Below are 13,593 nucleotides of genomic sequence, written 5' to 3'. Positions count from 1 at the left end.
GCTTGAAAGAACTCATTCTGTAGAGATGTTCATTTGCAGTTCACATTATTATTCTGCACAAATAGTGACATGAGTTTATCCTAGGGCAGATGCTAGATGTGTTAGCACTACTAAACTACTAAAACTCAAGAAGGCTGCTATAATTGACGTAGAAAAACATAGACAGACAAAGAACACAGGGCCAAAGACCACTCCCTTAAAGTACCCAGCAGAATAACTGAGAAGCAGTAATGAGCCATTACAAACAAATACAAGATCCTGGTGGGTAAGTGCCAAAGGTAGCAGAGGGCAGATGCCAGACTGCTGTAAGAGTGGGCAGGAACAAGAAGCAAATGTGTCTTTAAACAGCCATTACACAAGGAATGGTCCAGGAGCGGACTTTTAAACAATGAGTGTGGGTTATAAGGTCAATGGAAAGTGCCAGTGTTGTGAAGAGGCACAGGGGCTAGTGTAATACAGAGAGGATAGAGTTGATGGGCAGATTGTATGATCCCATGATGAATAGAGTAGCAGTTGTGTGTGGCTCTGTGAGTTAAAGAGATCATATTATAATGTATCTGTTTCTTTCCATAAGGCAGGGAGAGTCCACAACTTCATTCCTTACTTTTGGAAAATACAACACCTGGCCACCAGGAGGAGGCAAAGACACCCCAGCCAAAGGCTTAAATATCCCTCTCACTTCCCCTATCCTCCCAGTCATTCTTTGACCTTTTCGTCACTAGAGGAGGATGGCAGAGAAGTGTCAGAAACTTCTGTTTGGCTTAGCTACTGCTCCAACAATATTTACAAAGATTCTGGTTGCTCTTCTAGCGGTTGCCAGAACAAGAGGTATTGCAGTAGCACCTTACCTGGACGATATCTTGGTACAAGCACCATCTTTCCTTCTAGCAAGGGAGCACTCAGAATTCCTTCTCAGTCTTTTTCGATCACATGGATGGAAGATAAACTTGGAAAAGAGTTATCTTATTCCAAATACCAGGGTGAATTTCCTGGGTACAGTGATAGACTCTATATCCACGAAGATCATTCTAACAGATCAGAGACATTGCAAGCTAACACCAGCATGCTTTGCCCTCCAAGCCTCCTTGAGACCATCGGTGGCCCAGTGCATTGAGATGATTGGACTCCTGGTGTCTTGTTTGCATCATTCTCTTTGCCAGATTCAATCTCAGACCCTTACAGCTATGGATGCTGAGACAATGGAACGGTGACCATTCCGATCTGTCCCAACAGATAGTAAAGGACAGCCTGTAGAGAGATTCTCTCTCTTGGTGGCTCTGTCAAGATCACCTGTTGCAAGGCATGTGCTTCGAGACAGTCCTGGGAGATTGTGACTACGGATGTAAGTCTACCCACTGGGGAGCCGTTTGGGGTGCCAGGATGGCACAAGGGCTGTGGACCAGTGATGTGCAGTCACTAGAGGCAGGTGAGGCAGTGCTTCACCTCTCATATGGGCAAAAATATATATTTTTTTATTGTCTTTAAAAAAATAAATTGTAATTTCTTTTCCCCAGCATTTTTTTTTCCCTCACAGCTATATGTTGTGCAATGGAGAGGCACAAGCACAGGGGTGTCCAAACTTTGCTCTCCAGAGGTTTTGGAACTACATTTCCCATGATGCTCAGCCAGTATTTTATCTAGCTGAGCATCATGGGAAATGTAGTTCCAAAACCTCTGGAGAGTCACCCCTGCACAAGCAGGTCTGCCCACCATTACACAACATGCTGCGCCACCTACTGGATGCAAGTGGTTAAGATCATTGCATGGCCCATTAACTGCTTATTTGAGGCAGTCCTGTTTGGGCTGAACCAATCCAGCGAGAGGCATTAGTAAGTGGAAAATAGGGTTGGGGCTGGATGTTAAATCATATAAAACAAAACAAAAACGGAAAAACAACTTTCATATATTTTGTTGCTGTCCTGTGAACCTGCTAGCTTTGCTAAAGTGAAAAAGAGAGTTCTGTTCTTCCCCTCTAAGTGCAGTGGAATGTGCCACTGTCACTTCCTGAATCCTTACTGAGCAGGAAGAGAGGCAGAGAGAGCAGTGTTTCAGCCACATCTTATTAAAGTAAGATTTTACTGAAAGGGTTTCTGTTAGTGTAAATGATAATTTGATGAATGTGGTTTAGTGATTTTTTACTCTTTTACAGCAAAGGATCGTTTTTGTATTTTGTTTACTCAAATTTTACACCAACTAACTTAGCAGCTTGCCTCTGTACTTCACACTAATGTATAGTCTCACTTTATGAACTCTCTGTAGCTCTGCTGTGTGTGTGTGTGTGTCTCTCTATCTATCCATCTCTCTCCTTATGTGTTGTTCTCCCCATGGTCTCTTTCTCTGTCTCTCTTCCTCCCCATCTGACTCTCATCCCTTATGGGTCTCTCTAACCCTCTGTGTGTGATTGTGTCTCTCTCTCTAACCCTCTGTGTGTGATTGTGTTTCTCTCTCTAACCCTCTGTGTGTGATTGTGATTGTGTCTCTCTCTCTCTCTCTCTCTCTCTCTCTCTCTAACCTTCTGTGTATGATTGTGTGTCTCTCTCTTTCTCTCTCTAACCCTCTGTGTGTGATTGTGTCTCTCTCTTTCTCTCTAACCCTCTGTGTGTGATTGTGTCTCTCTTTCTCTCTCACCCTCTGTGTGTGCTTGTGTCTCTCTCTCTCTCTCTAACCCTCTGTGTGTGATGGTGTCTCTCTCTTTCTCTCTCACCCTCTGTGTGTGATTGTGTCTCTCTCTCTCTCTAACCCTCTGTGTATGATTGTGTCTCTTTCTCTCTCTCTAACCCTCTGTGTGTGATTGTGTCTCTCTTTCTCTCTCACCCTCTGTGTGTGCTTGTGTCTCTCTCTCTCTCTCTAACCCTCTGTGTGTGATTGTGTCTCGCTCTCTCTCTCTAACCCTCTGTGTGTGATTGTGTCTATCTCTCTCTCTCTAACCCTCTGTGTATGATTGTGTCGCTTTCTCTCTCTCTAACCCTCTGTGTGTGATTGTGTCTCTCTCTCTCTTTCTCTCTCTAACCCTCTGGGTGTGATTGTGTCTCTCTCTCTAACCCTCTGTGTGTGATTGTGTCTCTCTCTCTCTAACCTTTTGTGTATGATTGTGTCTCTCTCTCTTTCTCTCTCTAACCCTCTGTGTGTGATTGTGTCTCTCTCTTTCTCTCTCACCCTCTGTGTGTGATTGTCTCTCTCTCTCTCTCTCTTTCTCTCTCTCTAACCCTCTGTGTGTGATTGTGTCTCTCTTTCTCTCTCACCCTGTGTGTGCTTGTGTGTCTCTCTCACCCTCTGTTTGTGATTGTGTCTCTCTCTCTAACCCTCTGTGTATGATTGTGTCTCTCTTTCTCTCTCTCTAACCCTCTGTGTGTGATTGTGTCTCTCTCTCTCTTTCTAACCCTCTGTGTGTGATTGTGTCTCTCTCTCTTTCTCTCTCTAACCCTCTGTGTGTGATTGTGTGTCTCTCTCTTTCTCTCTAACCCTCTGTGTGTGATTGTGTCTCGCTCTCTCTCTCTAACCCTCTGTGTCAGTGATGTGCAGTCACTAGAGGCAGGTGAGGCAGTGCTTCACCTCTCATATGGGCAAAAATATATTTTTTTTTATTGTCTTTAAAAAAATAAATTGTAATTTCTTTTCCCCAGCATTTTTTTCCCCTCACAGCTATATGTTGTGCAATGGAGAGGCACAAGCACAGGGGTGTCCAAACTTTGCTCTCCAGAGGTTTTGGAACTACATTTCCCATGATGCTCAGCCAGTATTTTATCTAGCTGAGCATCATGGGAAATGTAGTTCCAAAACCTCTGGAGAGTCACCCCTGCACAAGCAGGTCTGCCCACCATTACACAACATGCTGCGCCACCTACTGGATGCAAGTGGTTAAGATCATTGCATGGCCCATTAACTGCTTATTTGAGGCAGTCCTGTTTGGGCTGAACCAATCCAGCGAGAGGCATTAGTAAGTGGAAAATAGGGTTGGGGCTGGATGTTAAATCATATAAAACAAAACAAAAACGGAAAAACAACTTTCATATATTTTGTTGCTGTCCTGTGAACCTGCTAGCTTTGCTAAAGTGAAAAAGAGGGTTCTGTTCTTCCCCTCTAAGTGCAGTGGAATGTGCCACTGTCACTTCCTGAATCCTTACTGAGCAGGAAGAGAGGCAGAGAGAGCAGTGTTTCAGCCACATCTTATTAAAGTAAGATTTTACTGAAAGGGTTTCTGTTAGTGTAAATGATAATTTGATGAATGTGGTTTAGTGATTTTTTACTCTTTTACAGCAAAGGATCGTTTTTGTATTTTGTTTACTCAAATTTTACACCAACTAACTTAGCAGCTTGCCTCTGTACTTCACACTAATGTATAGTCTCACTTTATGAACTCTCTGTAGCTCTGCTGTGTGTGTGTGTGTGTGTCTCTCTATCTATCCATCTCTCTCCTTATGTGTTGTTCTCCCCATGGTCTCTTTCTCTGTCTCTCTTCCTCCCCATCTGACTCTCATCCCTTATGGGTCTCTCTAACCCTCTGTGTGTGATTGTCTCTCTCTCTCTAACCCTCTGTGTGTGATTGTGTCTCTCTCTCTAACCCTCTGTGTGTGATTGTGTCTCTCTCTCTAACCCTCTGTGTGTGATTGTGATTGTGTCTCTCTCTCTCTCTCTCTCTCTCTAACCTTCTGTGTATGATTGTGTGTCTCTCTCTTTCTCTCTCTAACCCTCTGTGTGTGATTGTGTCTCTCTCTTTCTCTCTAACCCTCTGTGTGTGATTGTGTCTCTCTTTCTCTCTCACCCTCTGTGTGTGCTTGTGTCTCTCTCTCTCTCTCTCTCTCTCTCACCCTCTGTGTGTGATGGTGTCTCTCTCTTTCTCTCTCACCCTCTGTGTGTGATTGTGTCTCTCTCTCTCTCTAACCCTCTGTGTATGATTGTGTCTCTTTCTCTCTCTCTAACCCTCTGTGTGTGATTGTGTCTCTCTTTCTCTCTCACCCTCTGTGTGTGCTTGTGTCTCTCTCTCTCTCTCTAACCCTCTGTGTGTGATTGTGTCTCGCTCTCTCTCTCTAACCCTCTGTGTGTGATTGTGTCTATCTCTCTCTCTCTAACCCTCTGTGTATGATTGTGTCGCTTTCTCTCTCTCTAACCCTCTGTGTGTGATTGTGTCTCTCTCTCTCTCTTTCTCTCTCTAACCCTCTGGGTGTGATTGTGTCTCTCTCTCTAACCCTCTGTGTGTGATTGTGTCTCTCTCTCTCTAACCTTTTGTGTATGATTGTGTCTCTCTCTCTTTCTCTCTCTAACCCTCTGTGTGTGATTGTGTCTCTCTCTTTCTCTCTCACCCTCTGTGTGTGATTGTGTCTCTCTCTCTCTCTCTTTCTCTCTCTCTAACCCTCTGTGTGTGATTGTGTCTCTCTTTCTCTCTCACCCTGTGTGTGCTTGTGTGTCTCTCTCACCCTCTGTTTGTGATTGTGTCTCTCTCTCTAACCCTCTGTGTATGATTGTGTCTCTCTTTCTCTCTCTCTAACCCTCTGTGTGATTGTGTCTCTCTCTCTCTTTCTAACCCTCTGTGTGTGATTGTGTCTCTCTCTTTCTCTCTCTAACCCTCTGTGTGTGATTGTGTGTCTCTCTCTTTCTCTCTAACCCTCTGTGTGTGATTGTGTGTCTCTCTCTCTCTCTAACCCTCTGTGTGATTGTGTCTCTTTCTCTCTCTCTAACCCTCTGTGTGTGATTGTGTCTCTCTCTCTCTAACCTTCTGTGTATGATTGTGTGTCTCTCTCTCTTTCTCTCTCTAACCCTCTGTGTGTGATTGTGTCTCTCTCTCTCTAACCTTTTGTGTATGATTGTGTCTCTCTCTCTTTCTCTCTCTAACCCTCTGTGTGTGATTGTGTCTCTCTCTTTCTCTCTCACCCTCTGTGTGTGATTGTGTCTCTCCCTCTCTCTTTCTCTCTCTCTAACCCTCTGTGTGTGATTGTGTCTCTCTTTCTCTCTCACCCTGTGTGTGCTTGTGTGTCTCTCTCACCCTCTGTTTGTGATTGTGTCTCTCTCTCTAACCCTCTGTGTATGATTGTGTCTCTCTTTCTCTCTATCTAACCCTCTGTGTGTGATTGTGTCTCTCTCTCTCTTTCTAACCCTCTGTGTGTGATTGTGTCTCTCTCTCTTTCTCTCTCTAACCCTCTGTGTGTGATTGTGTGTCTCTCTCTTTCTCTCTAACCCTCTGTGTGTGATTGTGTCTCTCTCTCTCTCTAACCCTCTGTGTGATTGTGTCTCTTTCTCTCTCTCTAACCCTCTGTGTGTGATTGTGTGTGTGTCTCTCTCTCTCTAACCCTCTGTGTAGGATTGTCTCTTTCTTTCTAACCCTCTGTGCGAGATTGTGTCTCTATCTTTCTCTTTCTCTCTAACCCTCTGTGTATGATTGTGTCTCTCTCTATTTCTCTCTCTCTCTAACCCTCTGTGTGATTGTGTCTCTCTTTCTCTAACCCTCTGTATGTGATTGTGTCTCTCTTTCTCTCTAACCCTCTGTGTGTGATTGTGTCTCTCACTCTCTCTTTATTTCTCTCTCTAACCCTCTGTGTGTGATTGTGTCTCTCTTTCTTTAACCCTCTGTATGTGATTGTGTCTCTCTTTCTCTCTAACCCTCTGTGTGTGATTGTGTCTCTCACTCTCTCTTTATTTCTCTCTCTCTAACCCTCTGTGTGTGATTGTGTCTCTCTCTCTTTCTTTAACCCTCTGTGTGTGATTGTGTCTCTCTTTCTCTCTCTCTAACCCTCTGTGTGTGATTGTGTCTCTCTCTCTCTCTCTAACCCTCTGTGTGAGATTGTGTCTCTCTCTCTCTCTCTTTCTCTCTAACCCTCTGTGTCCCTTTCCCCCCGAATGCTTTTCTGTGTTTCTGTCTACCTTTTATTTATTTAATTAATGAATTGGTAGTGCCATCTGATGGTGTGGCTTTATTTAAAGGGGTGGGGTCAAGCGCCCCACCATCTTTTAATTTCACCAGCCGCCACTGGATCAAGACATTTTTATATTTACTGAATAATGAAAGAAACTATAAGCATAATTTGCAGCATTAAAGTAAAAATTATGTTTTAAACATATTTTAATGGGCATGGATTTCTAGATCTCATAATCAGAGCAAGCATTGTGTTATCTGGCAAGAGTTTCTGTTACAATCCTTTTAGACTAAAATCAGATGTTTACTAAGTTGACCAGTTTTCCAAGACACCATTTAAAGGGACATGAAACCCATATGCAAATTTAAATAACTTTCCAATTTACATCTAATATCTAATTTTCTTTATTCTTTTGATATCCTTTGTTGAAAATCATATCTAAATATGCTCAGTAGCTGCTGATTGGTGGCTGCACATAGATACCTCATGTGATTGGCTCACCCATGTGCATTGCTATTTCTTCAACAAAGGATATCTAAAGAATGAAGGCGTATCCTAGCCACTGCCTCACCAGCCTCTGACCTCACTGCACGTCACTGCTGTGGACTCAGGAGGACTCCTCTCTTCGATCAATATCTTGGAACTCCGGGCAATCTTCAATGCTCTGAATGCTTGACCCCTTCTGGGTTCATCCCAGTTTATCAGTTTCCAATCAGAAAATATAACTTTGGTAACCTACATCAACCATCAGGGAGAAACAAGAAGTTCCTTAGCGATGAGAAAAGTATCTCAAAGTCTAGAATGGGCGGAGGCCCACAATTGTATGCTGTCAGCAATCCACATTCCGGGTGTGGACAACTGGGAAGCAGACTTCCTCAGCAGGCAATCCTTTCACCCGGGGGAATGGTCTCTCCACGCCGAGGTATTTGCAGAAATATGCTGCAGATGGGGGACGCCAGAGATAGACCTCATGGTCTCTTGTCTAAAGCCAAACTACCCAGGTACGGGTCGAGATCTAGGGATCCTCAAGCAGAAATAATAGATGCTCTAGCGGTTTCTTGGAGGTTCAGAATCATATCTGTTTTCTCCATTACCTTTTATTCCTCATGTGGTGGGCTGCATCAAGCAGGAGAAAGCCTCTGTGATTCTAATTGCTCAATCCTGGCCGCAAGGGACTTGTTTGCGGATCTGGTAGGGATGTCATCATCTCCTCTGTGGAAGTTACCCTGTCGCAGGCACCTGCTGCTATAGGGTCCATTTCTACATCAAACTCTAGATTCTCTGAGGTTGACTGTGTGGAGATTGAATGCTTAGTCTTAGCTAAGAGAGGTTTCTTTGAGAGTGTCATCAACACTTTGATTCAGGCTCGTAAGCCAGTGACTCGACACATCAACCATAAAGGTGTGGCTGACTTACCTGCACTGGTGTGAGGAGTGTGGTTTTTCTTGACATAAGGTTAAAGTTGCCAGAATTTTATCTTTTCTCCAGGAGGGACTGGATAAGGGTCTATCTGCTAGTTCCCTGAAGGGACAGATATCGGTCCTATCGGTGTTGCTGCACAAGAGATTAGCTGAGCTTCCGGATGTGCAGTCCTTTGTTAAGGCCCTGACTAGGATCAGACCTGTGTTTGGAAGGATCGGGTTTAATGACACCCCATGCTAGTGGCCGATTGGCCGCAAATCTGCAGGGGGCAGCATTGCACCAGCAGTTCACAAGAGCTGCTGGTGCAATGCGGAGAGCGTATTGCTCTCCGCATTCAGCGATTTCTGTCGGACATGATCCGCTGATCGGATCATGTCCGATAGAGGGTTGATAAATCGGCCCTTATGGCTCATTCCACTAGAGCAGTGGCTTCTTCCTGGGCTTTTAAGAACAAAACCTCTATGGATCAGATTTGTAAGGCGGCTACCTGGTTCTCCTTACATTCTTTTTCTAAATTTTACAAGTTTGATGTGTTTGCTTCGGCTGAAGCAGCTTTTGTGAGAAAGGTTTTACAGGCTGTGGTGTCCTCAGATTAGGGTCCGTCTCTTTCTTGTTCCTTCCTGTTATTCCTTCAGTGTCCTCTGGAGCTTGGGCATTGTTTTCCCAACAGTAAGGAATGAAGTCGTGGACTCTCCCTGCCTTATGGAAGGAAAACAAAATTTATGCTTATCAGATAAATTCCTTTTTTTGCTGGCAGGGAGAGTCCATGACCCCGCCCATATGATATTTTGATTTGGGCGGCTCCCCATTTATTTTTTCTTCTGGCACCTTTTATACCCTGATGTTTCTCCTACTTTTCCTTGTTCCCTCGGTCGAATGACTGGGAGGATAGGGGAAGTGGATTATTCAAGTCTTTACCTCCTCCTGGTGGACAGGTGTTGTATTTCCCAACAGTAAGGAATGAAATTATGGACTTTCCCTGCCAGGAAAGAAAGGAATTTATCTGGTAAGCATACATTTTGTTTTTGTTGAATAGAGATGGGTGAGGCCTTGGGCTACAAAGATAAGTGTGTTGGACCCTTGTGGTTTACAGATCTTATGGTGTGATGAGAAATAGGGGCAACAACAATAAAGCTAAAATGTATGATGCTGGACAGGGGATTCAGATAGCAGTGCAGGAACATTTTGCAGGCACTGCAGGAACAATTAATTGATGTTCAATCTAATCATGGTGAGAGGCATCCGAGACTGAGTATATGTGGTTCTATTCTGTTGATAGCTCATTTCTGAAAGGCAATGTGTATCCCTAGTGTGTGAATTTCACTACTCTAGTAAGGTTTGCCACACCTGCTTTTATAAATCTGCTCCAACACAACACCTGAGCCTCTTGTTCTAGCTACTTTACCCTTATATTACCCTCCAGAGCCTTTACACAGCAGCAGAGGTGCTTATAGAAAGGAGCTGGCAAAGACATATTGAAAATTAGACTCATATCCATCAGTGACAGCAGACCTTAAGCCCTGTACTGTTATGGTCACTTACCCACTTGTGTCTCAATTAAAATGAAAGAAATCTACTCCCTCCTGCAGACCCAGAGATTTCAGGTTTGCTTCAAACCCTCCGCCTGTCAAATCCTAAAAGAAATAAAAAGGGATCTATGAATCCAACACAATCATTTTCCCTATAACCGTTTAGGCTTCCAGAGGAGGCCCACACACTACTTCATGGTACAGCTAGCCAAGCCAAAGGTATCTACAGTACACTACTTCATGGTACAGCTAGCTAAGCCTAAGCTGAGGGTATCTACAGCACACTACTTCATGGTACAGCTAGCTAAGCCTAAGCCAACGGTATCTACAGCACACTACTTCATGGTACTGATAGCTCAGCCAAGAGTATCTACAGCACACTACTTCATGGTACTGATAGATAAGCCAAGAGTATCTACAGCACACTACTTCATGGTACTGATAGCTAAACCTAAGCCGAGGGTATCTACAGCACACTACTTTATGGTACAGATATCTAAGCCTAAGCCAACGGTATCTACAGCACACTACTTCATGGTACTGATAGCTAAGCCGAGGGTATCTACAGCACACTACTTCATGGTACTGATAGCTAAGCCGAGGGTATCTACAGCACACTACTTCATGGTACTGATAGCTAAGCCTAAGCCGAGGGTATCTACGGCACACTACTTCATAGTACAGATAACTAAGCCGAGGGTATCTACAGAACACTACTTCATGGTACAGCTAGCTAAGCCTAAGCTGAGGGTATCTACAGCACACTACTTCATGGTACAGATAGCTAAGTCGAGGGTGTCTACAGCATACTACTTTATGGTACAGGTAGCTAAGCCGAGGGTATCTACAGCACACTACTTCATGGTACAGATAGCTAAGCCTAAGCCAAGGGTATCTACAGCACACTACTTCATGGTACAGATAGCTAAGTCGAGGGTGTCTACAGCACACTACTTCATGGTACAGATAGCTAAGCCTAAGCCGAGGGTATCTACAGCACACTACTTCATGGTACAGATAGCTAAGTTGAGGGTGTCTACAGCACACTACTTCATGGTACAGATAGCTAAGCCTAAGCCGAGGGTATCTACAGCACACTACTTTATGGTACAGATAGCTAAGCCGAGGGTATCTACAGCACACTACTTTATGGTACAGATAGCTAAGCCTAAGCTGAGGGTATCTACGGCACACTACTTCATGGTACAGATAGCTAAGTTGAGGGTGTCTACAGCATACTACTTTATGGTACAGATAGCTAAGCCTAAGCTGAGGGTATCTATAGCATACTAATTCATGGTACAGATAGCTAAGCCTAAGCTGAGGGTATCTACAGCATACTACTTTATGGTACAGATAGCTAAGCCTAAGCTGAGGGTATCTACAGCATACTACTTTATGGTACAGCTAGCTAAGCCGAGGGTGTCTACAGCACACTACTTCATGGTACAGCTAGCTAAGCCGAGGGTGTCTACAGCACACTACTTCATGGTACAGATAGCTAAGCCGAGGGTGTCTACAGCACACTACTTCATGGTACAGATAGCTAAGCCTAAGCTGAGGGTATCTACAGCATACTACTTTATGGTACAGATAGCTAAGCCTAAGCTCAGGGTATCTACAGCACACTACTTCATGGTACAGATAGCTAAGCCTAAGCTGAGGGTATCTACAGCACACTACTTCATGGTACAGATAGCTAAGCCGAGGGTGTCTACAGCACACTACTTCATGGTACAGATAGCTAAGCCTAAGCTGAGGGTATCTACAGCACACTACTTTATGGTACAGATAGCTAAGCCTAAGCTGAGGGTATCTACAGCACACTACTTCATGGTACAGCTAGCTAAGCCGAGGGTGTCTACAGCACACTACTTTATGGTACAGATAGCTAAGCCTAAGCTGAGGGTATCTACAGCACACTACTTCATGGTACAGATAGCTAAGCCTAAGCTGAGGGTATCTACAGCACACTACTTCATGGTACAGATAGCTAAGCCGAGGGTGTCTACAGCACACTACTTCATGGTACAGATAGCTAAGCCGAGGGTGTCTACAGCACACTACTTCATGGTACAGATAGCTAAGCCTAAGCTGAGGGTATCTACAGCATACTACTTTATGGTACAGATAGCTAAGCCTAAGCCGAGGGTATCTACAGCACACTACTTCATGGTACAGATAGCTAAGCCAAGGGTATCTACAGCACACTACTTCATGGTACAGATAGCTAAGCCTAAGCCGAGGGTATCTACAGCATACTACTTCATGGTACAGATAGCTAAGCCTAAGCTGAGGGTATCTATAGCATACTACTTCATGGTACAGCTAGCTAAGCCTAAGCTGAGGGTATCTACAGCACACTACTTCATGGTACAGATAGCTAAGCCTAAGCTGAGGGTATCTACAGCACACTACTTCATGGTACAGATAGCTAAGCCGAGGGTGTCTACAGCACACTACTTCATGGTACAGATAGCTAAGCCTAAGCTGAGGGTATCTACAGCACACTACTTTATGGTACAGATAGCTAAGCCTAAGCTGAGGGTATCTACAGCACACTACTTCATGGTACAGCTAGCTAAGCCGAGGGTGTCTACAGCACACTACTTTATGGTACAGATAGCTAAGCCTAAGCTGAGGGTATCTACAGCACACTACTTCATGGTACAGATAGCTAAGCCTAAGCTGAGGGTATCTACAGCACACTACTTCATGGTACAGATAGCTAAGCCGAGGGTGTCTACAGCACACTACTTCATGGTACAGATAGCTAAGCCGAGGGTGTCTACAGCACACTACTTCATGGTACAGATAGCTAAGCCTAAGCTGAGGGTATCTACAGCATACTACTTTATGGTACAGATAGCTAAGCCTAAGCCGAGGGTATCTACAGCACACTACTTCATGGTACAGATAGCTAAGCCTAAGCCAAGGGTATCTACAGCACACTACTTCATGGTACAGATAGCTAAGCCTAAGCCGAGGGTATCTACAGCATACTACTTCATGGTACAGATAGCTAAGCCTAAGCTGAGGGTATCTATAGCATACTACTTCATGGTACAGCTAGCTAAGCCTAAGCTGAGGGTATCTACAGCACACTACTTCATGGTACAGATAGCTAAGTCGAGGGTGTCTACAGCATACTACTTTATGGTACAGATAGCTAAGCCTAAGCTGAGGGTATCTACAGCACACTACTTCATGGTACAGATAGCTAAGCCTAAGCCGAGGGTATCTACAGCATACTACTTTATGGTACAGATAGCTAAGCCTAAGCTGAGGGTGTCTACAGCATACTACTTCATGGTACAGCTAGCTAAGCCTAAGCTGAGGGTATCTACAGCACACTACTTCATGGTACAGATAGCTAAGCCGAGGGTGTCTAAAGCACACTACTTCATGGTACAGCTAGCTAAGCCTAAGCTGAGGTTATCTACAGCACACTACTTCATGGTACAGATAGCTAAGCCTAAGCTGAGGGTATCTACAGCACACTACTTCATGGTACAGATAGCTAAGCCTAAGCTGAGGGTGTCTACAGCATACTACTTCATGGTACAGCTAGCTAAGCCTAAGCTGAGGGTATCTACAGCACACTTCTTCATGGTACAGATAGCTAAGCCTAAGCTGAGGGTATCTACAGCACACTACTTCATGGTACAGCTACCTAAGCCTAAGCTGAGGGTGTCTACAGCATACTACTTCATGGTACAGATAGCTAAGCCGAGGGTATCTACAGCACACTACTTTATGGTACAGCTAGCTAAGCCTAAGCTGAGGGTGTCTAC

At 44.3% G+C, this 13,593-nt stretch overlaps 1 protein-coding gene across 2 annotated transcripts in view; it reads right to left on the bottom strand.

Annotated features, from left to right (window-relative positions):
- The window catches only part of B3GNTL1 (UDP-GlcNAc:betaGal beta-1,3-N-acetylglucosaminyltransferase like 1), a 1,507,642-nt gene that overhangs the window by 1,873 nt on the left and 1,492,176 nt on the right, over nt 1–13,593 (bottom strand). For both annotated transcript variants that reach the window (XM_053710298.1, XM_053710307.1), the window contains one exon: nt 9,813–9,904. In XM_053710298.1, coding sequence (XP_053566273.1) covers nt 9,824–9,904 — 81 coding nt within the window. In that variant the 3' untranslated portion in view covers nt 9,813–9,823. The remainder of the gene's footprint in view (nt 1–9,812; nt 9,905–13,593) is intronic.

Source organism: Bombina bombina, chromosome 1, assembly GCF_027579735.1.
Source record: "Bombina bombina isolate aBomBom1 chromosome 1, aBomBom1.pri, whole genome shotgun sequence".
Classification (NCBI taxonomy): domain Eukaryota; kingdom Metazoa; phylum Chordata; class Amphibia; order Anura; family Bombinatoridae; genus Bombina; species Bombina bombina.
Note: the sequence above shows the minus strand (reverse complement) of the source record. Positions and strands in the feature narration are given on the sequence as shown.